Source organism: Penicillium rubens (assembly GCF_028828025.1).
Source record: "Penicillium rubens strain IBT 27055 chromosome Unknown utg000004l_segment0_segment0, whole genome shotgun sequence".
Classification (NCBI taxonomy): domain Eukaryota; kingdom Fungi; phylum Ascomycota; class Eurotiomycetes; order Eurotiales; family Aspergillaceae; genus Penicillium; species Penicillium rubens.
In genome coordinates, this window is record NW_026890602.1 from 1,618,798 (window position 1) to 1,641,787 (window position 22,990).

Genomic DNA, 22,990 nt, shown 5'->3' on the forward strand with positions numbered 1-22,990 from the left:
CTCAGTTGTCAGCAAAGAGACTTTTGTAAATAGTCTTCCTTTCGATTTGATTCTCTGCTTGCACCCCCCAGTGCTAATTTATTGATCTGAAGCCTAGAAATGAGACGTGCTCCAAAGTGTAAAGTTTGAATTGTAAATTGTGACAAGTTGAATAGAATCGCACCTATTTAACATTGATTATATCCATACATACAGTCATCTATAGGTAGGTAACCGACGTCCCTTACTGGTCAACGGCAAACCGATCTAAGAACTTGAAGGTGCTAAGGCCCTCCTTGATATCCTTGGCAAAGGCATCCCCAGCGTCCTTGCCAGTGTACACACCCTCACGCTCGGAGGAAATCTGTCCAGACTGCAGAGCATCAGAGCCCTTACCCAGCGCACCAACAGTCTTACCGAACCGGAAAGCATCGAGCAGGATATCCAAAGGCCGACCAGCGGGGTACAAAGTCGACGCACCGGAACCCTTAGTAGGCTGGGTAGTGAAAGACTTAGCGCCAAACAGACCCTCGGCACCATCAGCAACAACAACAGCATCGAACTGCACGGCGTCAGAAGCAGAGTAAGTCTGATCAACATCATCGGCCATTCTCTCCGCAACAACAACGACATCAACGCCCACAGAAGAAAGAGCAGACTGCAATTTCGCGCCCTGCGCAATAGATGCAGGCTTATCCACCGACGCAAGGAGTCCGACCTTGAGACCGTCCAGCTTGGCGAGTTTCTGTCCGAAGGCGCCGATGTGCGCGGTCGTGTTGTCGTGGTAGAAGGAGGAGTCGGGCTTGGGGGCCTCGACGCCAATGGCCTTTGCGACGCGAGTGGCGAGGTCGTTGCTGATGCGGTTCAGTTGGATTATGACGTTGTTGCGGACGACGCTGCTCTTCACGTTCGAGGTCTCGAAGCGCATCGCGTCCACGATGAATTGCTTCTCGGCGTCGACGAGGGAGTTCCAGAAGAGGCGGGGCTGAGACCAGTTGTCTTCGAAGGTCGTGCTGAGGGTGCGTTGGAGCTTGCCGCTTGCCGTGCGCTCCGGTGCGGTGAAGAAGCCCTTGCCCACGGTTTGGTTGGCTTGCTTGGGGGAGCCCTTGTTTTCCGTGTTGGGGGAGTAGGCGTTGGGGTTCAGCGGGATGAACATTTGGCCTAGGTTTTTGTTAGAAAGGGGGCTTTTGGGAGTGAGATTGGGCTTGTAGTAGGTAGGTACGTACCTGCTCCGTCACGGTTGTTGTTGTGGATTGGTGCGCGGGGACGGTTGATGGGGAGCTGCTCGAAGTTGGGACCACCGTGGCGGTTGAGCTGAGTGTCGAGGTAGGAGAAGAGACGGCCCTGGAGGAGGGGGTCCTCGGTGAAGTCAACGCCGCGGACGATGTGGCCCGGTTGGAACTGAGGAAATTAGTATTACTCGCTGGTGATAATGGGACGAGACATACCATGACTTGCTCGGTCTCGGCGAAGTAGTTCATAGGGTTGCGGTTCAGTTGCATCTTGCCCAGGATGGTGACAGGAACGAGTTCCTCAGGGACGATCTTGGTAGGGTCCAAGAGATCAAATCCAAATCGAAGCTGGTCCTCTTCCTCCATAATTTGGACACCAAGCTAGCGAATAATTAGCGAGAGTTGCGAATGGTTATTTGGAGTGTCACTTACCTCCCACTCGGGGAAACGTCCAGCCTCAATGGATTCGAAAAGGTCCTGGCGCATAAAGTCCGCATTCTTACCAGCGGTTTGCTGGGCCTCCTCCCAGACAAAGCTGGCCTTGCCCTGCAGTCCCTTCCAGTGGAACTTGACAAGCTTGGTCTTTCCGTCGTCAGTTACCAAACGGAAGGTGTGCACACCGAATCCATCAACGTGACGGAACGAACGGGGAATACCGTGGCCAGCCATTGCCCACAGAAGGGTGTGAAGTGTGCTAGGTTGCTGGCTGAAGAAGTCCCAAGCGGAGTCGTGCGCGGTAGCAGCCTGGGGGATCTCGTTATCGCCACGGGGCTTGACGGCGTGAATGAGATCCGGGAACAGGATGGCATCCTGGATGAAGAAAACGGGAATGTTGTTTCCAACAATATCTATCTCCAAATCAGCTGCGTCCTTTGCTTTTCAGAAGGGAGTCCGCCATACCAAAGTTTCCTTCATCAGTATAGAAGCGAGTCGCGAAGCCGTGGACGTCTCGCGCGGTATCAGCGCTTCCGCGGCTACCAGCGACGGTGGAGAAGCGCGTGAACATTGGGGTTTGTTTGCCCTCGGCGGAGAGGAAAGAAGCGGCAGTCAGGTTGGACCAGTCACCGTAGGAGGTGAATGTTCCGTGGGCGCCGGTGCCTCGAGCGTGAACGGCGCGTTCCGGTACCTTGTAAAATAGACATGAGCTTTAGAACTTGAATTGAAAATGCAGAAAACGTACTCGTTCATGATCGAAGCGCTGGATCTTCTGGCGGAAAATGAAATCCTCGAGCAGGGTCGCTCCACGCTCTCCTGCGCTGAGACTGTTTTGGTCCTCGATCGGGCCACCAACGTCGGAGGTCAGATAGACGTCTTGGTCGTTGAGGTAGAATTGGGAGAGGAATTCTTCGGTGTTGGCAGCAGCATCTCCGTCAGCGCGACGCTCGATGTGAGGATTGGCGGCCTCGCCAGTCATATAAGGACAGGCAGCATTGGCAACGCCAACAAGGCCCGTGACGAGGGCAAGGACATGCATTGTGACAGTCAAATAATATAACTGTTCTATAGAAAGCTCCACCTCTCAATTTGAATTGCCGGAGGTTCAAACGTCGAAAGATGAAAGACACGGGGGCTCACTTTATACTCCGGTTGGAATGTGAACCCCCCGAACAGGGAAGTAAAATAAGTAAAATTGTCCAGTGCGACTTTTGCATTGAGCCAATGGGAAGCTCCATGAAAATGCAATGACGCATAAAATTCAAGGACTATTATTGATCAGACATGGGCTGGCCATTCTCCAACCAGGAACCCGTTTGGTTATTTCTCAGCACGATGGCCGAGACTAGCAGTGTGACGAGATCGCATCACCGGTGGGACATAGGTGGGCCCGGATAGGAGAGTTGTTGGACCTCCAGCCAAGGGGAAGACAGACAGGATGCATGCTTTACTCCGAATGATTAGCTCGTCCCAATTGAAATACCGGGGTGTCGATCGCATAAGCCATAATTGTTGTAGGCATCAGGCCATCCTGCCAGAGGGAAAGAAATGACAAAAGACGTAAGCTGATTGGAAAAATCTTGGCGACTCGGAATTGAGTTAGACAGGTTTGACTGGAACCCACAGTAACTCCGTCCATACAGCATAGTCAACATAGTCAACATACGATGTTGTAGTGCATTGTGAAGGGGTTGAAGGGGATGTCTTGGCATTGATTAAGCGTAGGGGGAACGGTCGAGGCCGCGGTGCTTGGTAATTGGCTTGTCTCCAGTTTGGAGATAAAAAAAAAGAAAAAAAAGGGAAAAATTAAAAAAAAAATAAAAAAAATGTAGGGGATCTACAACCCTAGCGTTAGAGAGAAATCATGTCTCATGTCGAATTAATCTTAATCTCCTATCTCCTGTACTCCGTACTCTTGTACCCCGTAACAGCAATGAACATCAGGAATATCAGGTCAACACTTTGTAACATCCCTCAAAAATTGGGTGAAAAGTCAACAGGGATTAGGTGCAGAATACCAAGACCAGCTTATGCCAGCTTATGCACCTAATCCTTGTCAACGCACATCGCTACCATTTTTAGATTTCATCCGTAACTCGGTTGGGATCGTCGGTGATAACTTTGTGTTGGTGATAGCCAAGGTGTCGGCTGCATTGGCTCCAGGGCACATATGGAAATAGTTAATTTTAGATATTAGCAGTCTTGTCCTGCATCAAAAGATATGGCCATGTGCCGTTCATCGGCTATTGCTGGCTTCGGTTGTGACAAGCTGAAATGCTTGGCGGGAGGGGGAAACGAACTCAGCAGCCTTGAAAGAGATGAGACTGGTCCTTTATGACCTTGGCAACTGTAACTTGGCATAATCATCGTTGAACGAGCTATTTTTAATGTGATATGTGTGTGATAGAGCTCTCGGCCGGTGAGTACGGAGTATTCTCGTGAGAGGAGTCGAGATATCTTATTTTTATTTGTTTTTGGGATTGAAAACTTTTGCCTTCGTATTCCAATCGTAAGGTGGAGCTGTTGATAGAGAGCTGTTGAAAGGAAGAATGCTATCGGCATTGGGTTATCGCGCGAAAAGAATAGAGCCACGATCGGAAACACTTGATTTTTCATTTTGACAACTTCTTTTTGTATATAATTCGAACAGCTCCAACTGCCGCGCGGAGTAGACCGTTTAGAATACCTCCTCGGACTACCTAGATAGGTAGGTATACTCGGCCGATGACACAGATCTATCCTCGAGCCATCGGAGCCACACCACTCGGCGCAGAAGCGTCACTGCGATCCACAAACCCATGTTTCGCATACAGCGGAGCACCATCCTTACTAGCATCGACATATGCCCCAACACCCTCACGGTCCGCAACTTCACACCCCCAGCGAACGAGCATAGAAGCCGCCCCGCGACAGCGGTAGTCGGGATGCGTACCGAGCATATCGAGGTCTATGTTGTACCCAGAGCGTCAACAAACAGTCAAACAGTCACACAGCAGGTAAGCGGCTAGCTGTCGAGGATCCAACTTACAGTAGTGCTTCCGATCACCCATCACACGCCTGCGCGCTCTCTCCAGCCCCCCAAAGAAAGCATCACAATCCTGTCCAGGCATGTCCCCGTGCCAAGGCGGGAACCGAGCCCCGCGCTCGTCGGGCATGGCCAGGTCCCATTTCGCGTATGCGACTATCCGTGCGCGCCCTTGCGCGTCTTTCGTGTCGGGGTCGACGACCTTGATGTATTTTTGATAGGGCTTTGTGAGCATGTCGGTACGGTTGGCTTCAGTGAACCATTCATGTGCCCCGGGCGTGTCCGGGAATAAGTGCCGCATGCCCGGGTCGTTGAATACGGTGAACCATAGCTCGGTAATGGCGGGGAGGTCTTCGATAGTGGCTAGTTCTAAGACGAGAGGGGCTGGGGTAGACATTCTGGGCTTGTTGTTCCGGTTGTTGTCGAGGGGTAGTTTTGGATATACAGTGGGGTTGACTCCAGGGCTAGCGGGCAGAGCTAAATCGATTCGGAAATACTCACAACTATTTGAAGTCTGAGTCAGACACAGTATACTCCATATAGAAACACATAGATCAGAAGGGAATTTTCTGCTTTTGCTCATTGGTGTCTTATATGCAGGTCCAGATTACGTAGAACTCTAAATTATAAGCATACCAAATAAACACAGGCCGACTGCAGGATCACTCAGGATCACTCAGTATGCCGGGAAAGTCGCAAAGTTCCACCTCTTTGCACCCTTGATCAGCTGCGAATCCACACCACTGCTACCACTGTTTATATACAACACCTTGGTGAAGGCAACCTCGGTGTAATAAGTGAAAGCCACACCAACCGGAATGAAAGCTACATCGCCAGTGAACAAGGTCGCTACAGGATAATCTCCGATCTGGACCATGAGCACACCTTCCAGAACCTCGAAAGCGGCGGCTCCAGGCAATACATATGTAGGCGCATTGTCCTTGGTTTGGCGGCTGAGTGAGATGGTTGCAAGAGTGTAGTTGACATCCTGAGACTGCTTAGTGACCAGAGGCTGGATGACCTGGTACCCGTACTTGGAGCTGAGGTATTTGGGGCCATATCCATTTGCAACAAAGTAAGGCTTGCCAGAGGCACCGAGAGCATTGTCACCGGTGTGCCACTTAGAGTTATCAACGGGAGCGGTGCCGTTGACTAGATCACGACGGGGCTCGAAGTCAAGCTGGGCGTAGACGTCGAACTTCTGCAAAGAACTAATCATGCTTGGGTCGGGTGCTGAAGAGCTGTTTGACACCGCGGGAACAAAGGGGGTATTGGTGGCCGAGGTGTGGTTGGTTCCAAGGGCATAGAAGAGTTCCCTTCTCGGGTTAGCCAAGTTTAAACAGGTCCGTTATATGAAAACAAACTTACTCAAAGCCACCAGGAACGACGACACCAACCATCTCCGTGTCAGGGTCCAGAATCTGGAAGGTGTGGGTCGTGTTTCTAGGGACCGACCCATAATCACCCTGTGTTAACAGGCGAGCCTGCTGCTCCCCTGTGCCCTTCTGCGCCCAGAGCTGGAACCGACCCTTGAGGTTGAAGAAATTCTCAGCGTGCTTCTGGTGGATGTGTGGCAAGACGCCCAGGGCTCCGCTGGAAGGCGCGTTGGTGCTCATCAGAGTAAACGCATTGTCCGAGGATGGGCCAGTCACTGTGAAGCGGTACAGCTGATCCCCGATGGTGACGGCATGCGAGTTCGCGTAATGCGGAATGACATAGGGGCGTGGGGAAGACGGCGCGTTTTGGAGATAGAGCTCCTCCAAGGTTGCGGACTGGACGAGGCCAGCGCCAAATGAGGCAAGCAGAAGCAGCGAAGATGTCAACATTTTGATTGATGGTCTTCAATCAAACCCGTAGTCCGAACTAAGAGTTGTCCAGGAATTTGCGTGGGCCCTCGAGATGCTTTCTTATATGTGAGCTCGGCAAACATGGATGACGGATTTGCCGGGCCGGTATAAAATTGAAGCAATAATAGTTATCTCGAATCATGTACTCCGTAGATCATACGGATATATTGCATTGAATGCAAGTGAGCTTGTTCAAGATCCTATATTACCATTTGCCGAAGCTATATCCGGTCCATATGTCAGTCTTACATTTGAGAGACGTGAGGTTCTCAAAACCTTGCATTTTGGGGTATTCGGACAGACTCAATGCAATGGGCAAAACGGGTCTCAAGTTTTTTTTTTTGGGTCCTGGGAGAGGAGATCTCGGGATTTCCGAGGTCAACAAGTTCCGCTTACATCCACCCCATCGGGAATTCCAAGGTCAAATAGAAAATAAATACCTGAATCCGTAGTCGTAGTAGGGCCCTAGCGAAGACATCTCAAAATGAAGGTCCTTGATAGAGAATATAGCGTTGTAGAGGTGATAATGCCCAGACTGGGTTAGATTTATGTAAGCGGAGCTTTTTGCAGCGAGCCGGAACTTCCGAAACGCAACGGCTGACGAATTTTAAATCCACATGGGCTTGCTTGGCATGGGAATCTCCTGTCTTGCAGGCAGGTTGGCGGATGAGTCTTTCACATGAGGCAATTATAATCTAACTGAAATCACATCGAAACGCGTGGTAACTCTGAAAGGAATTCTCCGTTCTCATATATTGCTGTCCTGTTTCGAATCAGCTTGGCGGGAGTCGTGCGACAGTCTCGACGATCCGCGCCCCTCCTTCTTCATCTCTTCAGTCCATCTCTCCGTAGGAATCGCATGCAGCTGCCGCTTCTCCATTTGGACCTCCGTCCGCAGCGATCCCTAGATGTCCACTTCCGAACGGCGCTGGATTCGGCTTGGATTACCGAAGCATGAAGGCGATTGGTTCTCCGAAACGGAGAAGAAAAAAATCTGATTACATTTTCATAGCTTTGTCTACGATTCATATTTACATTGAATATTAACAAAAAGATGGAGGGGCAGACGGTAAGAATCGGCAAGCACAGGTTCGACCAGACCGTCTTACCATCCACAGATCAGCGCCCTTGAGACAGGCATCTCAAGTAAGCGGCAACAAGAATGCGCCAACACTATGTCGAGAATGTCAGCAATTGCATCTTCAGTGGATATAAGGGTGCACATACGAAATAGCCGCGAAGCAGGCACATAAGATGGCCCCCTCCAAATAATTAGTCTTTCCTTTCAGAACGATGAAGTCGACCAAAAGAACAGCGCCGATTAGTGTCACCATCTCGAATCTGTCAAAATGCAAGGTCATGGGCTTGTCGAGAACCCAGCCAATAAGCACCATGGCAGGTGAAACCAAGAGACCGATTTGAATGGCTGATCCGAGAGCAACACTGATGGCAAGGTCCATTTGGTTTTTCGACGCCACGACAACTGCAGTAACGTTTTCGGCAACGTTTCCGGCGATGGGAATGACGATCAAACCGACAAATGATTCACCGAGAACACCCTGCTCGTTGAGCGTTGAGAAGCTTGAAGAGAAGTACTCGGCGCATATAGCGATGAGAATTGTTGATAGGGCGAGAAGGGTGACTGATATCGTTCGGTTGGACTTGACAACATAGCCGTGGCAGCAACATGCTTCATAGTCTCCGACAGGTGGTTCCATTTGTGCGTGGAGGCTCGTTCTTCCTTCAGATGGTTCGCTGTGAAACAGTGGCGTTACTGATGCCGTATGTGCGTCGACTGAACATGAGCGGGATCGCACCTCCTGCATCTCTAGCTGGCGAATATCTCTGCTCGTTGCAGTGGTGAGCTCAGTGGGATGTGATTCGAGGTCGTCTGTATATGGTTGAGGATCGGTTGGGTGTGGCACTTGAAGCCGGGTAGAGTGGAACAAGTGAGAGTGTGATTTGAACTGGAAGAAGAGATACAAGAAATATGTGCCGAGAAGAATGATGGACACCCCCCTACTGAAGGATAATGACATATGATCAGCAGAAGTGACGCTCTTTACGCTGCCATAGAAAGCGCTCTATTTCAAGATTAGCCTTAGATATAGATGGGACACTCGAAACATCGCCTTACTGGAATCATAAGGCAAGAGATTGTAAGATTCAGAAGTCCCACAAATGACTGTGTGAGATCAGTGTTATACGTCACATCACTTGTTGAGATACAGCCTGCTATGATTGCAGACCCGAGGACGAGTAGGAGGTTCACAAGGATGGAGCCGAGGAGTGATGATTGAACTACTTTAATATTGTCTTTCAACAAAGCAGTACTATAAAAGATTAGTTCCGACTGAGTCCCAAGACAGTCCACTTGGTGCTATATGAAAACTTACACGCTATATGATAGTCAGTATACGTCGATAGATGTGGGAGGACTTCCAAGGTTGGGACTCACAAAATAATAAGCTCCGCTAGATTCCCGATGGTAATGTTGAGGAGAGCGCCAGCGGTCTCACCCAAATCCTGGGAGATCATCTCGGTGGCTTCTGTGAGCGTGATGGACAGTGGCACAATAGCAAGGAGGTTCCAGACGAATATTAAAAGTGCCGGGCTCGAGGTATTGGAGATGACGATTGCCGATGCAGCGAATGCACCCGAGAAGATGATCCTGGGCCTGACAATTTGTTTTGTCTGTCGTTTGAATATGGATATCGAACTGCAGGGTCTGCCATGATGGGCCCAGCTAGACAAGCTATCATCATTTGGAATATGTGATTTGTCTGGTCGAAGAAATTTTTTCACTTTATGAAAGATGTCGTCTGAGCCTGAGTTCATGGACGTGGAGACCAGCTCGGCTTGTCCTTGATAACGATGAGAAGTCTATGTCAGCTTAGGCCAGACAGATTTGAATGGCACAGGACGTACTGCTCATTTCATATTGACAAGGATACGAACCACTAGACCTGGAGTCGGATTCGAAAGAAGTATTTAGGGCGGCATGCTCGTCACTGGTTGAGCTTTCAGTGAAAGTATTGATGTCATGAAGGTTCTTATCGTTGGAACCATTCACTGTGGTCATCATGGGAAAGCCCTTAAAAAAGAAATGGAAGATTATAACGCTATATAAATGCCAAAATTGAGGGGGGAATGGCCATCCGAATGTGAAAATGAAAGTTTGAAAATGAGCGTGTGTTATATGGATTGGGGCTGCGGGAATTGATTATCGATATGCGAGATGATCGCGACACAACCCCTTTTCCTTGTGGCATGCCTCTCTAAACCAGATTTGAAGTTAGCGCCTCTAGGCCGCAATATAATTCGATATAATTTCCCCTTCTGCAGTACACAGTGGGTTGTGTGGGGGCCATATATTGTCTGGCTACCGCGTACACACCGCCTACTTTAAGACACTAGCGAGCTTTCCTATCACGCAAACATTGCAAGGAAATCACTTGCCTTAGGATTTTTTTGGCGAGCCAAACGTCGTGTGTAAAAGTGGTTATAAATCCTATCATACCGTGCCTCGGGTTTTTCCAAGATTCATGGTACATTTGATAGGAGACCATGGAGACCATGATATTTAGGACTGGCAGTACCGGCAAAATAAAGAAGGCGGTGTTGGACCCCTACAAGAAGCCCCACTGTACGTTGGATCATCGGTCACGTGGGAGTGGGGCCTAGGGCTGCTAAGCCTAAAGTAGCTTAAAGCGGTGCCGCAAATAAAAAGGGGTGTGTGGATATCAATTACTTTGGACAATAATCGGAAGCTGCTAAGGCCAAGCTGCAGGAACAAGTTCGGCCATAGTATTCTACCCCTGGGAGAATACAATCACAACTCAGTTAACGGATCTCTATCTGGAAGGAACTAAGTGACAGAAATTGGGTGGAGAAAACAAGGCTGGGAACCAGTTTGATGATCGTTTCTAGTGGGCATTATTGGATGCCAGAAACCCCGCAGGGATTGCCGTAGCGGGCTGACAACCTTCCAAGATTGGAATAGACCCACACGAGGCGCTACCTACCTGGGTACGATTACGAGTGGGAAAGGGGCTCAGCCCTCCAAGGCTGCAAGCTCTAGGCGCCATACAGAATGTATTTGGCGACATAAAACTGGGGCGGGTCCTTGAGAGCATCGCCAAGAGGAGACTGAGACTGGTTCATTTAATCGCTCGTATCTTCCTGGCATTGCTTCCCCCGAAGCAGGCAGCAGCAGAAGACATTATGTATGTGTACATTCACAATTCTATTGATGTGGCTCTAAGTCAGCGCTATAAGGGTCCTAATGTAGCTAGGGTAACGTTGTCTATGTTATGCACTTTGTCACTTGGGTGCACGTTGAGCAGCGAAGATGGTGCAAAGGAAGAACATGTCCACTCAACCGTTCTGTATTATGTTGCGACTTCAGTTATCTGGGAAGCTAAGCAAGATAAAAAGCTAGAGCCAATAGACTCCTTCCTTCAATCCAACCCCCAGATATAAGCGTGGAAGATAGCCCTACTATACCAGCTCATGGGACGACGCGAAACGTCAAATTCAGGCTGGAACAACTTCCGGTCTGCATCCTGCAACTCAAATCCGCGTTGGCGATTGCAGCAAGCACATTCAGTAGTACAATGTCCCCATCCTTTCATGTGATGAGTATCTGGTGGTCTTTCGCAGCACTTGCATTGTCTGCCACAACAACCACCTCGTCTTGCACAATCCTCCTGTAGCCATTTACTTTTCAGATGCCAACCGGGGCTTTCCCGCAAAGATGAATATGCACGCTTAGAAGGTTCTCCTCTTCGGCCATCACACTCAGCGATATAAAGAGTTCTCTCAAGGCGCCAATATTCTTTGTCCAGGAGAACAAGTTCCTCATCCCACCTGAGTAGTTGTTTTTCGTCATGTTCGATTGAACTCACATGAACTTTTTGGATTTCCTCCTTTAAGAATAACATGCGCTGAACAGTTGCACATAGCTGCATTTCCGTTTTGATGACAGATTGCGCCCATTCGTACGCATCATTTTTCTTTGTATCTCGGCAGTAGGCATCGTAGTGGTTCCGTCGACGACACTTTTGAGCAATTCTCCAGAAGCCATATCTCCCTATTGGCTTTTCCACATGGATTAGGGGCTTCTTAGCCTTTTCAGGGCACATCATATTGTCGACGCTTATCATATTGTGAGAGAAATCAGCGAATAGACCTCTAGACGTAGTTATTAGGTAGGCCAACCATTTACATCAGGCATCATAATCGAGCTTGGAAAGCCCGTAACTGGATGACGTGTTAGCCCCACAATGCCCTCACTATAAACTTAACAATAAAATACCTAGGTACTTTCTAATTGTTATCTTCACATTTCATCAATTATTACCTCCTCACACTCAGCCCTCCACCAGAATCGCCGTTGAATATTGGCCCTGCCTTTATGAAGAGCCTACTTTGCTAGTTTGCATACCAACAGTTTCTTCCTCCTCCATCTCCCTGGTAGCATGTAGCCTCAAGACCAAGCACGGACAATCGCCTGATATAGCTACTATGGCCGGAAGGTGTGTGTCGATGTTCTACCCTACACAGGCAGAGAACTTGTCCTAAACGGCTAATTACTACTAGACCTGGAGACAGCAATTTACCACCATGCCGAGCCTGCCGACATTCCCAGCGGGAGCTGAAGAACCCCATAAAACCTATTCCAATCACTTTTCAACCTCACCTAACCTGGCTTATGGTGAAGCATTGGTGTAATTTTGACCAAACTCACTCTGGACATGGTCAATTCGATTCGATAACAACAGGAGGGCCGCAACGAGAAGTGCGTTGATGCCGTACTCGTCATCAAGGGATTCGGCTATCAATTGCCGAAATCTCAATTGGGAAATCCGACATTTGCATGTTGGGTTGATAAAGCAAACGGTTGCGTTAAGCCGAGTGTGCTGCAGATACCAAGATGCCTTTAGCTGCTCGGCCTGAAACCCTAGCTCACCTTGGCCTTACCTCAGGTAAGCCCAGGGCCGGGCCGGGCCCTTGACGGAAAAGTGCTCGGTACGCAGGTGTGCCCCCAAAGCGAGATTATCTCGCTTGAGACGGGTGTTCTATATAGGAGGGCAAGTGCTTCTTTGAAAGCATCCAGGAAATCTTTGCATATTGCTTCCCGCGCTTGATAGCGTTTACTGGATGTAAATCCAACTGATGAGATGATTCGCGCTTGCTTGATTAGCGTAGACTTTCCAGATCCGCGATTGCCTGGGCGTAGTCCAACGAGCTGACCTACCAACAACGACGACATGCACTGGATCTTCAGTGGAATTTTTTCTCCTGACAGTGGCCAATATAAAAAACTTGGTTGTCGCTAGTTCCTTGGCCAAGACCAGCCCCTCTTTTGCTCTTCGCCCCCGGACGGACACTATTTCCTCATTCCCAACGGCTCCAACACAATGGGGTCGGGCTATATCAGTGTTGACTACAAGATCCAGCGTTCCTACCTCTTTGTGGTGGTCGCCAATGTCGGCCCCGGCGGCGTCAGTCGCACCCTCTCCGTGGCCTACCGCCAGCACCCTGAGAAATACAACGCAAGAGGATCAGGGACACGAGTGGAGCACATGGTGGCCGACACCCTCGCGCTGATCGCGATTCTCTCAGATCCTGCCAACCGCGCCCCGCTTGAGGCGGAGAAGGCGATCGCGGAGGACTGGTATCGTCGCTCTCACGAGCCTCCTGTTAATGAACGACCCAGCGTGCCCGATCGCCCGCAGCCCCTTTATGTGCCCCCGAGCAAGCGTCGGCTGCGCGTGGAACCACTGCCAGCACTGCCATGGCAGGATGAGGCAGTCCGCACGTTTCCCTTCACTGCGACGTGCGTACTACTGGCGTTGCTACGGGGCGACCACAGATACTGGACCCGCATCGGCGACGTCCAGTTCCAGCCGCTGTCGACGGTATTCCGGGGCGACTGCAAAGAGTATGGTCTCATCGTGCTAGATATCTCTGATCTAAATAGTGGTGTTAAGTATGGCATTGCGGCGTTTAACATGCGCTACATGGCCCAGCTTTCGTGGCATAGCTACACGGGGGGCTGGGATCCTGTCGAAGACCCTCCACCAGCCCAGGAGCCGGATGTGGTCCTGGACCTTCCGCGGCCTCGAGAGCTGCTATCGATTGTTCAGTGGATAGGGGAGTATTACCACTGGTCGGATCTGAAGTCGCTACACATTGTCGAACAACTGGAGCTGAGGCCGCTGGCGGATGCGACCTCCTTGGATTGTACGTTCCTCAGGGAAATCCGCACGATGTTACCTGTGCTAACGGGGCAATGATAGATATCTGGCCATCCGAGTTAGTCCCGCCAGAGGTGGTTCCTCCTGGTCCGTCTCTTTATAAACGGGTTCTCTCGAGCATCCGGAACTGTCAGTGACTCCGTCCCATCCATCGCATCTGCTAATCGCCCTAGCAGACATTCGACCTCCTAAGTCTACCGTCAAGCCGCCAGACTATATGGTTGGCTACACTATAACAGACGACCGGCCGCCTGATACAAAAGAGGCGTCAACACCATCCTCCAGCAGGACCACGCTGACTGAGCCACCACCACCAGTCCCAGCAGACATCGACCGTGCGATTGACGATCTGCTCGGTCTCACCCAGGAACCTACCCCCGGACCCCAGAAGAGAGAAAAGCCTGTGGTCAATATTCAACTCATTTCCCAGTTCCGTTGGAGACTGCAGCAGAGACTTGAAGAGGAACCCTACAGGCTTGGTCCCTTTATGTTCTCCAGCCAGGTCCTGCGTGTTGCATATGCGGCGTGTCAGCACCTCAACTGGGTGGTGTTTAACCTATCACCTCATATCATTACCGCCGCTATAAGATCAGATGAGCTTCGAGCTGCGTCTGCACTGAGTATCTGTGTTGACCAGCCCCGATTCGCAGAGTGGGGCCTCGGTGATCTTGCAGCAGCCCTGGGGCAGTCGACATCCCTTAAACAAGTCTGCCTTGTACACCGGCCGGACCATATGAACGACGATATATCAGCTCGTTTCCACTCACATATACTAAAACAATGGGAGAGTGACTCCAACCACACCATGAAGTCGAAAACCATCTATTCGACCTCCGCCTTCCTAACTGGTTTACGCAGTCGCGAATATCTTCCTTCGTCCCCGACGATTAATTACAGTCACACCTCCTTCACTCCCACGGTCTTTTCTACGATACACCTCTACATGTTTGACAGCACGAACGGTTCCAGCACTGGATATACGAGCTACTACTGTATGGAAAATACCATGTTAACCGCGGGGGACTTCGCCATCCGATTCCTCGGATACCTCCGAGCCCTGGGCCCAGAAATGCAACCTGACAAGGCGATCTTACGATTCGCCTATAACTGGGGGCTGTGGTTGTTCCCTCCCATCCGTGACGGGAGCCCCCACAGGCCACCCCGGTCCATTAAAACGGCATCATCAGCGGCAGATGAATTGGGCGTACGTCGCATTCCCCTAGGCTTCTTCGACCCCGAGCCGGATCTCAACAGCCCCTCCAGTGTCCGGCTGGGAGAGGTCCCACCCGGGGGTTGGGTGGTTCTTGTAGATCGAAGAGATCCTAAAAGTGAATGGGGCGAGGACAAGCCCTTCCTACAATACTCTTTCGTGCGCATTCATGGCGCCCCCGTCGAGATAGCACCCGAGGAAGGGGAACGGCAACCCCATCAACAACATGCAGAACAACAACAGCAAAACCAACAAAAAGAAGAAGAAGAACCCCTAAACTCCCTTCAAGTAGTTGGCGGGCTGACCGACTTCCTACGGATCACCGTGCCAGACACGGACATATCCACATGGGAGACACGGCTGGAGGTGGTCGAGAGCGATGTGTCTACCGCTTCACTCGAGACAACTCCGTCCAGCGTGTCGTCATCGACTGACGCGTCTGTGAATACGTGGGTCCGACGGCTCATGGAACGGAGCCAACAGGGGGAGGAAACGGACGAGCACGACGAGGTCGTGGAGCAACAGCGGCTAGAGCAGGAGCTCTTGGAGGCACAAATCGGGGTGGAAGAGGTCGAGACGGAAGAACCCTGCAGCAAGGTCCGCGTTATGGCGGAGAGCTTGGCCCTTACTTTGCTCGGCCGGTTACGGTGATTTAATGACCGACTATCCCTTTTAAGCTTCATCCTAATGTTGCCGAGTTGGAATCTCCCAGTCCGGGTTATCGTCTTCATCCTCGTCGTCATCTCCACCGCCAGAACCCGGTGGGCCTTGTGTGACCGCAGGCCATGCAGGAAGGCTCAGCACTCGTGTGGTGGTGGTGCCCTCTCCGTCGTCCAGGCTCACCGTCACCGGTCCGATGGAAATGCTGACCCCGACAAAGAGGTCACTGCTGGATTGATGGCGGCTGACATTGACGTTGGAGTACGACACCTCGTCAGTCACGATCATCGGTAGATCCAGGGTAATAGTCGTAGTCTGCGTTACAAACAGGGTGACCACGAGCCACCAAAATCAAATAGGAGTGCCCATGAACGGGCATGGGTACTGTTGGTTGGGAGAGTTCTTAAGGCCCAGGTGCTCTCTAGGGCTACAATACATGCTGAGTCAGAAGCTACAAAGTGGCACCATTGGTCTTTGCAGTCTGTCGTACCCGGACCGGATTGACGGCCCGTCCTCCCTCCGCATCATTACTGGTCCACAAGATTCTATCCATAGTGGCTAGATGTATTTGCCTGGTATATTCGAACAATGACATTTTCTTTTACCGCCAAGGTCCCGAAGCTCTATCCCCGATTTGTGCCTTGACGGACCGTGAGGGACGGATCATGACTTCCGCCTGTCAACTATATAATACCCAGAGTAGTCCTTATGATGCCGTATAACACCTTACTCACTCAACGTTCAGAATAACAATGGAGAAAGAGCAGCAAATCGTCATTATTGGAGCTGGGGCCTTCGGTCTCGGAACTGCACTGAGGCTAAAGGAAGAAGGCTACAAGTCCGTCACCATCCTAGACCGATCAGTGCCTCCGGTTCCGGACGGATCCAGCAACGACATCTCTCGCGTTATTCGATTCGACTATGGAGATGCTGTCTATGCTGAGATTGCAAAAGAGGCGTTTCATCTTTGGAAGACACCGGACTATCAAGAAGCCTTCCATCAAACGCCCTGCTTATGGGTCTGTCAAGATGGCACCCCAGAACAGCCCGTGCAGCCTCGAGCACAGGAGTACAGCCGCAAGACGAAGCGCGTCCTGACCGAAATGGGTCAAGAATGGGTTCCAGTCAGGAGCGTCGAAGAGGCGAAACAGCATTTCCCCAAATTGACTGGCCGGCTAGCCACTCCCGGGTTTGACGGATTCTACAACAAATCCGCTGGATGGGCCGATGCAGGTCTTGCTTGTTCTCGTCTTATGTCCCGCTGCGCATCAGCAGGCGTGTCTTTTATCACAGGGCCGAATGGCCAGGTCGAAGAATTCGAAAAGCGATCGGACGGAACGATCAAATCTGTCCGTACGAAGACCGGGCGGGTCGAGGGCGATCAATTCATCGTCGCTACTGGCGCATGGACTTCGAGTCTCATTCCCGCTTGGAACTCGATGCTGGCCGCCGGACAGGTTGTGGGATATCTGCGCCTCACCCCAGACGAAGTCAGCCAGCTCAGGGACCTGCCTATCTACTTCAACTTCTCCACTGGCTTCTTTGCCTTTCCTCCCCATGAGCCAACTGGCTACCTGAAAGTCGCCTGTCATGGGTTCGGTTATACTCGCTCGGAGCCTTCGGTCACATCCGCACCACCTAGCTCAGCAGTTGCCTCACGAGCTAATTACATCCCTGCCGATGGATTGAAACGACTCACGGCTGGATTGATGGATCTTTTCCCGCAGTTGGCGTCGAGGGGCTTTGAAAAGACGGGAATCTGCTGGTACAACGACACTCCGACCGGAGATTTCATCTTCGATTTCCACCCGGAGCACAAAAACTTGTTTATTGCTACTGGAGGAAGCGGACAGTAAGTGAACCAAGCAGAGAACGATTTGAGGGATCAAAACTAACATTATCGTGTCTAGTGCTTTCAAGTTCTTGCCTGTCATCGGAAAATACATTGTTGGGAGCTTCCAACGCAAGCTTTCGCGGGAGTTGCTTGACAAATGGAAATTCCCTACCCAGTTCCGCGAGCGCTTCCAGGGAGAGGTATTTACAGGAGATGGAAGTCGTGGAGGACCAGAGCGAAGGGAGTTGACTGCTCAAGAGCTGGACACATTCGACACAGCGTTGAAAGCTGCTTCCTCCCGGGGAAGCAAAATTTGACGGGGCACTATGAAAGCAATAAGTGCATCATGTTACAAACATGAACATTTGCCAATATCGGCAGTCACTATAGTCACTAAGTATATACCTTTGAACAAGGTAGCGTTCGGGATCAACCTTGAAAGCCCTAGAGGCATTTAGTGCTTCAGTAATGCTATGAAAACATTCATTACCCGCTCTCGGGGATAACAAAGGACACGAAAAGGAATCAGCACGATAGATCGGATGCCTATAATTACACTATATTACAGATGTCACAGACCCCTTTTACTTCACAAATGCTCTGCCATATAATCCCCTAAGATCATCCAATCTGGTATGTCCGGCATTGCCGCAAGCATGTCACCATCACCCCTCGTTTGAAACGGCCACTCAGGCAAACTGCCTTCATTGATGGATCCAGGTATTTGGTGAAGATTTGGAAGGTTTGGGGTCATTCCCCTTCCCTGAGCCTGCTTGCTTTGCTGGCCTACTCGTGGTGTGGGATGCTCTTCATTTGCTTGGATTTTGCTTTCTCGGGGAATAGCCAAATCTCCAAACTTCATTGCCGCGCCCCCTGCTGAGCAGCCAAAATCAAGGATTTCCCACATAAGGCTCTCGTCTTCTGCAGACATTCTAGGCATAGTCGAAGGGGTTGGCATTTTGGATAAAGCGCCCGAGAAACCCTCTTGATTATAATATAATGATCCGTAATTTTGATGACGAGCGGCAAGTTCATTCACTTTGTTGACCTTGAGCGGGAAATAATCAGCAATTTGGTTCCATATTGTGCTAACAGACTTACCAGGACGCTCATATTTCCCCAATACACAGATAGCTCCGTCATGAAGTCGACAAGGATTCGAAATTCTTTGTTGAGCAGAAGAGCGATTTGCGGATTTTTGCTGCCGGTGTGCTCTAACTGAATTGTTGCGGCAATTGCAGCCAGATACCCCAGAAAAGGATCACAGGTCTCAAAGTTCACCTCTGACATTTCTTTTATGAACCGAACGATCCATCGGGAGTGGAGGAGTGATGTCTCAAATGACTTTTGCAGAAATGTTGCCGACAGATTTCCGTTGAAGTTGCGAAGCTTGGTCATTATCACGAACGGGTGGTGCAGTAGGCATTGGATTGAATGAAACATGAATTGAACACACACCCAGGTCGAGAGGTATGTACGAGATTGTGGATCTTCCCGGGCGCGGCGTTTGAAATCCACGTTTATATATCGATGGGCATCTGCAAAATGTGTCTCGAATTGCAACCACTCTGACTCGAGGATCGCGAGAGCTGACCCAGTTTGCCAGGGAGGTAGCGAGCTCTCGGCAAACGGCTCAAAGACATACTCCGTGGTTTTCCCCCATAAAGAGTACAGTCTCAGGAGACATACGAGAATTCCATGATCAACTTTCTGCCCTTGTTTTCCAGGACCATCATGCAAAGACCCGTGGGTCCGTGACTCATTATGACCGAGCAGTGCTTCCGTCTCCAGGGAAGGAAATGGAAGTGTGAACTGCTTGTCTGAGAGAGACAGTGAATAATTTCGGGAAGCGCTATAACTGCGGTCGAGCATAAAAAAGGCCCAAGTAATGCGCTTTCTCGTTTCGACTTCCGGGTCATTCGAGAGATACGAGCCCTTTTCTTTATTCAACCCCACGGATTGAATCGCTCGTAGCCCGAGGGCAACCGACGCATACCCTCGATGCGCTTTTCCATCAGCGAAATCTACCTGGGCCATGAGAAATGTACCCTGGAGAAATGAAAGGCCCATCTTGCCATCTTTGTATTGATTTGATAGGAGATCCCAGGCTTTGTCCGCAAATGTTCTCGCATCTGACGTGTCCTCATGTAAAGCCCCGCGGAATCGTCGAGGCAAACGGGAAGTGAGGGCCACTAACGGGAATGCAATCTCTGGCGGTAATGAGCTTGTGTGTCTCAACAACCACCCCTTTGAAAAAGGACAATATGGCTGGTCATGAAAGCAGGTAAGATAGGTCTCCACTTCCTGCTTGATAAACGCAGCTGGAAGACCACTTCTGTTTCATTTTCATTAGGATATTTGGGATGATCTACGAGGGGGAAGTTCAAACATACTCTTGGCAATCCAGCAACTGATTCTCTGGGTAATCCATTATTTCGAAGTCCTCATAAGAACCCTCTTGCGGCTCGCGATCATCGTTGAGATCATCGTTGAGTTGGTTATCACTCGATACTTCTCGTAACGAATTAGACCTTGGTAAACCTTCTCTGTAGGATCCGGAACATGTCCAATTAGCGAGTCCTGAGGCTTAGATACGGAAGTCTTTTTCCATACTGGAGTAGATGTGCCATCATGTCTAGTCTTTCCTCGATGCGCTGAAGCCTGGCAGAGCTCGACCCAGAGCTCGAGATATCCTCTTGGATCTGATATATTTAGCATAGTTCCAAGCACCAAATACAGTCGTTCAATTAATTTTAGGAAGCATTAATACCTCATTGGTGCTGTGTTGTGTTTCCTGGCTGTGCACAGGGGCCGAAACGGCATGGTTCTTCGCACGAGACGCCTGCGGTCCGTATGAGCATCGCTGCCCTAGCCTGTGACACAGCGAGCATGTTGGTTTCTCGCCGGGGCAACGTGCCTTCTTCCGACTATCAAGGTGGCATATCAGAAATCGAAAGTCGATCGGGTACCCTGACCTTCTCGGGATTTGGGTTTTTTTTCTTATCGGGGACCTACCGACAAGGGCCACAAGCTTGCCGGGTTCGCTTTAAAGAAACCTTGTGTATGGTGTAGTTATCACCTATGGAACTCATACTCGGCAAATTGGCCTTGAAATGATAAGTTCGATCTCGATCACGACAGTTTGAAGATGCCAAGTCGTCCTGTGCGGGGTACCGACTCGTATCAGTTCGTATCTGTACGGTACATCTTGGCGAGTGAGGTGTTGCCGATATCAGCTCTACGATTTCCATGTCCAATTTTTACTTCAATTCTTCAATTCCTACAGTGTGACAAAAAGAACGTAAGTGATTTCTTAATTTTCCCTATCTCAAGCCAGAGAACAGAACCTTTAAAGGTTGCATGTGCAGAGAAGAAGAGAAGAACTCATGAGCCGCTCATGTGATCGGCGATCTTATGCGGGGAAGATTGATACCAAGAGGACTGCCTTCAGCTGATTCGTGCAGAAATAATTGGATATCTATTGTTTTTTTCAAGTTAGCTAAATATAAATATGCAATGTTGGGGTTTGAGCCTAAACCTCGTAACAGCGAAGCACCACAGTCTAGCCAGTGTTGGAATATCAACCGTTTATCTCCATACCCTCCGAATATTGAAACCTGCAGCATGCACATCTTCTCCTCTTTATTGATTCCACAAACTCGGTAGAAAACCCGACCACCCGAGTGGCGTCCACCCAGCGCGGTAATTGCAGCCGTCAACCGATTTCTCTTTGATCATCTGGGTCTAGCACGTTCTACCGGACGTTAAAAAAGCTCGGGCGACGAACGGCTTAGCCTCCGCTCCGATCCTGTGATCGGTAGAAACCTGTAGATTCCATATCCTCATGGGGAAGTATGAACTCATGATCATGGTAGCTGTCATTGGGATCCAGAGATTCCGTGGCTATATTAAGGAAGTCATGTTCTGCTCTGGATGACAGAATTAACAGACTCCCAAGACAATAAACAAGCACTAGATTGAATTCCTCGATTGGTCCTTTTGCATAGCCTTGTCTTTTAACCTTCACACAATGTCCATGCTCAAGAATTACCTCGGACTTGGGGAAACAGAGGCACGTCCCACCCCTGCCGACAATTCCCCAGTTCAGCCTCTCCCCGCCTCGTGGTATTCTTCACAGGATATACATGAATTTGAGCGACGCGCCATCTTCAGTCGGAAATGGCTTTTAACCACACACAAACTGCGTTTCGCCAAAACGGGCGACTGGCTCCGTTACAATATCGCCGGGTACGCTTTCATTTTGGTGAAAGACCGCGAGGGAAATGTCAATGCTTTCCACAATGTCTGTCGGCACCGTGCATTCCCAGTGGTTACCGAAGAGGGTGGCACTTCCCGGATTTTCTCTTGTCAATACCACGGATGGTCCTATGGCCTTAATGGAAAACTTGCCAAGGCACCCGGGTATCAAGAGGTGGAAGGTTTCGATAAGAGCAAGAATGGCCTGCTTCCCATCCACGTTCATATTGATGCCAACGGTTTCATCTGGCTCAATTTAGACGCTGGCGAGGAACCCGAGATTTCCTGGGAAGATGACTTCAAAGGAATCGACCTACAGCCACGTTTCGAGGGTTTTGACTTCGAGGACTATAACTTCGATAGCGCCTGGGAGATCACCGGAGAGTACAACTGGAAGATCATGGCAGACAAATATAACACGGCTCACTCCGACGTTCCTTCGGGTTCCAATCTCAGCTCATATGCCGTGGATGGCAAATCCACATCCGAGGTGATTGCCAGTGGGCTGAAGACTGCCACCTCTTACTATTTCCCCAATGCTGCTATGACCGTCTCGTGAGTGCAATTGCCTTCCAATGCAATCTTATGAATACTAATTGTTGCACGCAGACCCCACTTCTTCTTCATGCAGCGACTCGTGCCGACGGGTCCCACCACATGCTCAGTGCGCTGCGAAGTCTACCGCAACAAGAACTCTAGCGATGAAGAGTTTGAATCCATCAACGAAATTTACAAGCGTATTATTTCCGAACACAAAGATCTCTGCGTTGAGACACAGAAGAATATAAACACAGGAGAGTTTGCGAATGAGCAACTCCACTCTACGGGAGAGGGACTGATCCACTTCCAGGCTGTTGTTCGTGACTTGATCACAGAGCATCATAAGCGGGAAGAGGATGCAGGGGACGAATTTTGGCCTGCACGACAACGACTTCCTAAGGACGAGGCAGGCAGCAAAGATGATATGGACTTCTGCTCTAAGCTGACAACAAAGGACGGATCAGCATTGGCTGGGGGTTGTTGTGGAGGAGGATGTGGGGGTGGACCCCCCCTGCGGGAAGCGACGGCGCCTGAGACTATGGTGGTTTAATGATTTCATGTTGCATAATAGCGAAGTGTTTCGTTTCGTTTTTTGTTTTTCTTTCTTTATTTATTTCTTTTAGTTAAATATTTAGGCTTTGGAATATGACATGTCGCATGCAACTATCCATGGATATCTTTGATCACGGGATAGCTATAAGCATGAAAG

At 50.0% G+C, this 22,990-nt stretch overlaps 9 protein-coding genes across 9 annotated transcripts; 4 read left to right on the top strand and 5 right to left on the bottom strand.

The window, feature by feature from the left end:
* Window positions 1-223: 223 nt before the first annotated feature.
* Window positions 224-2,685, bottom strand: cat1 (catalase catB; the record flags this gene model as incomplete). The annotated part of the gene is made up of 6 exons (XM_002561440.2): window positions 224-1,140; window positions 1,206-1,380; window positions 1,428-1,592; window positions 1,644-2,059; window positions 2,112-2,337; window positions 2,392-2,685. 6 exons carry the CDS (start codon window positions 2,683-2,685, stop codon window positions 224-226), a joined length of 2,193 nt encoding a protein of 730 aa, XP_002561486.2.
* Window positions 2,686-4,381: 1,696 nt separating this feature from the next.
* Window positions 4,382-5,068, bottom strand: N7525_010572 (GNAT family N-acetyltransferase; the record flags this gene model as incomplete). The annotated part of the gene is made up of 2 exons (XM_002561438.2): window positions 4,382-4,593; window positions 4,675-5,068. 2 exons carry the CDS (start codon window positions 5,066-5,068, stop codon window positions 4,382-4,384), a joined length of 606 nt encoding a protein of 201 aa, XP_002561484.2.
* A 279-nt stretch (window positions 5,069-5,347) lies between these two features.
* N7525_010573 (cupin domain-containing protein) lies at window positions 5,348-6,497 on the bottom strand (the record flags this gene model as incomplete). Its single annotated transcript, XM_002561437.1, has 2 exons — window positions 5,348-5,987; window positions 6,040-6,497. The coding sequence occupies 2 exons, from the start codon at window positions 6,495-6,497 to the stop codon at window positions 5,348-5,350; spliced, it is 1,098 nt and encodes a 365-aa protein (XP_002561483.1).
* A 1,163-nt stretch (window positions 6,498-7,660) lies between these two features.
* Window positions 7,661-9,603, bottom strand: N7525_010574 (calcium:cation antiporter; the record flags this gene model as incomplete). Its single annotated transcript, XM_061215139.1, has 6 exons — window positions 7,661-7,691; window positions 7,746-8,602; window positions 8,656-8,851; window positions 8,915-8,917; window positions 8,977-9,382; window positions 9,447-9,603. 6 exons carry the CDS (start codon window positions 9,601-9,603, stop codon window positions 7,661-7,663), a joined length of 1,650 nt encoding a protein of 549 aa, XP_061067651.1.
* Window positions 9,604-12,940: 3,337 nt separating this feature from the next.
* On the top strand, window positions 12,941-15,641 carry N7525_010575 (uncharacterized protein; the record flags this gene model as incomplete). The annotated part of the gene is made up of 3 exons (XM_061215140.1): window positions 12,941-13,766; window positions 13,823-13,909; window positions 13,957-15,641. The coding sequence occupies 3 exons, from the start codon at window positions 12,941-12,943 to the stop codon at window positions 15,639-15,641; spliced, it is 2,598 nt and encodes an 865-aa protein (XP_061067652.1).
* A 36-nt stretch (window positions 15,642-15,677) lies between these two features.
* Window positions 15,678-15,944, top strand: N7525_010576 (uncharacterized protein; the record flags this gene model as incomplete). The annotated part of the gene is made up of 1 exon (XM_061215141.1): window positions 15,678-15,944. One exon carries the CDS (start codon window positions 15,678-15,680, stop codon window positions 15,942-15,944), a length of 267 nt encoding a protein of 88 aa, XP_061067653.1.
* A 458-nt stretch (window positions 15,945-16,402) lies between these two features.
* N7525_010577 (NAD(P)/FAD-dependent oxidoreductase) lies at window positions 16,403-17,801 on the top strand (the record flags this gene model as incomplete). The annotated part of the gene is made up of 2 exons (XM_002561434.2): window positions 16,403-17,502; window positions 17,561-17,801. 2 exons carry the CDS (start codon window positions 16,403-16,405, stop codon window positions 17,799-17,801), a joined length of 1,341 nt encoding a protein of 446 aa, XP_002561480.1.
* Window positions 17,802-18,073: 272 nt separating this feature from the next.
* On the bottom strand, window positions 18,074-20,576 carry N7525_010578 (uncharacterized protein; the record flags this gene model as incomplete). The annotated part of the gene is made up of 6 exons (XM_061215142.1): window positions 18,074-18,532; window positions 18,586-19,819; window positions 19,878-20,030; window positions 20,098-20,186; window positions 20,255-20,411; window positions 20,500-20,576. 6 exons carry the CDS (start codon window positions 20,574-20,576, stop codon window positions 18,074-18,076), a joined length of 2,169 nt encoding a protein of 722 aa, XP_061067654.1.
* Window positions 20,577-21,514: 938 nt separating this feature from the next.
* Window positions 21,515-22,831, top strand: N7525_010579 (aromatic ring-hydroxylating oxygenase subunit alpha; the record flags this gene model as incomplete). The annotated part of the gene is made up of 2 exons (XM_002561432.2): window positions 21,515-22,296; window positions 22,351-22,831. 2 exons carry the CDS (start codon window positions 21,515-21,517, stop codon window positions 22,829-22,831), a joined length of 1,263 nt encoding a protein of 420 aa, XP_002561478.1.
* Window positions 22,832-22,990: the final 159 nt, after the last annotated feature.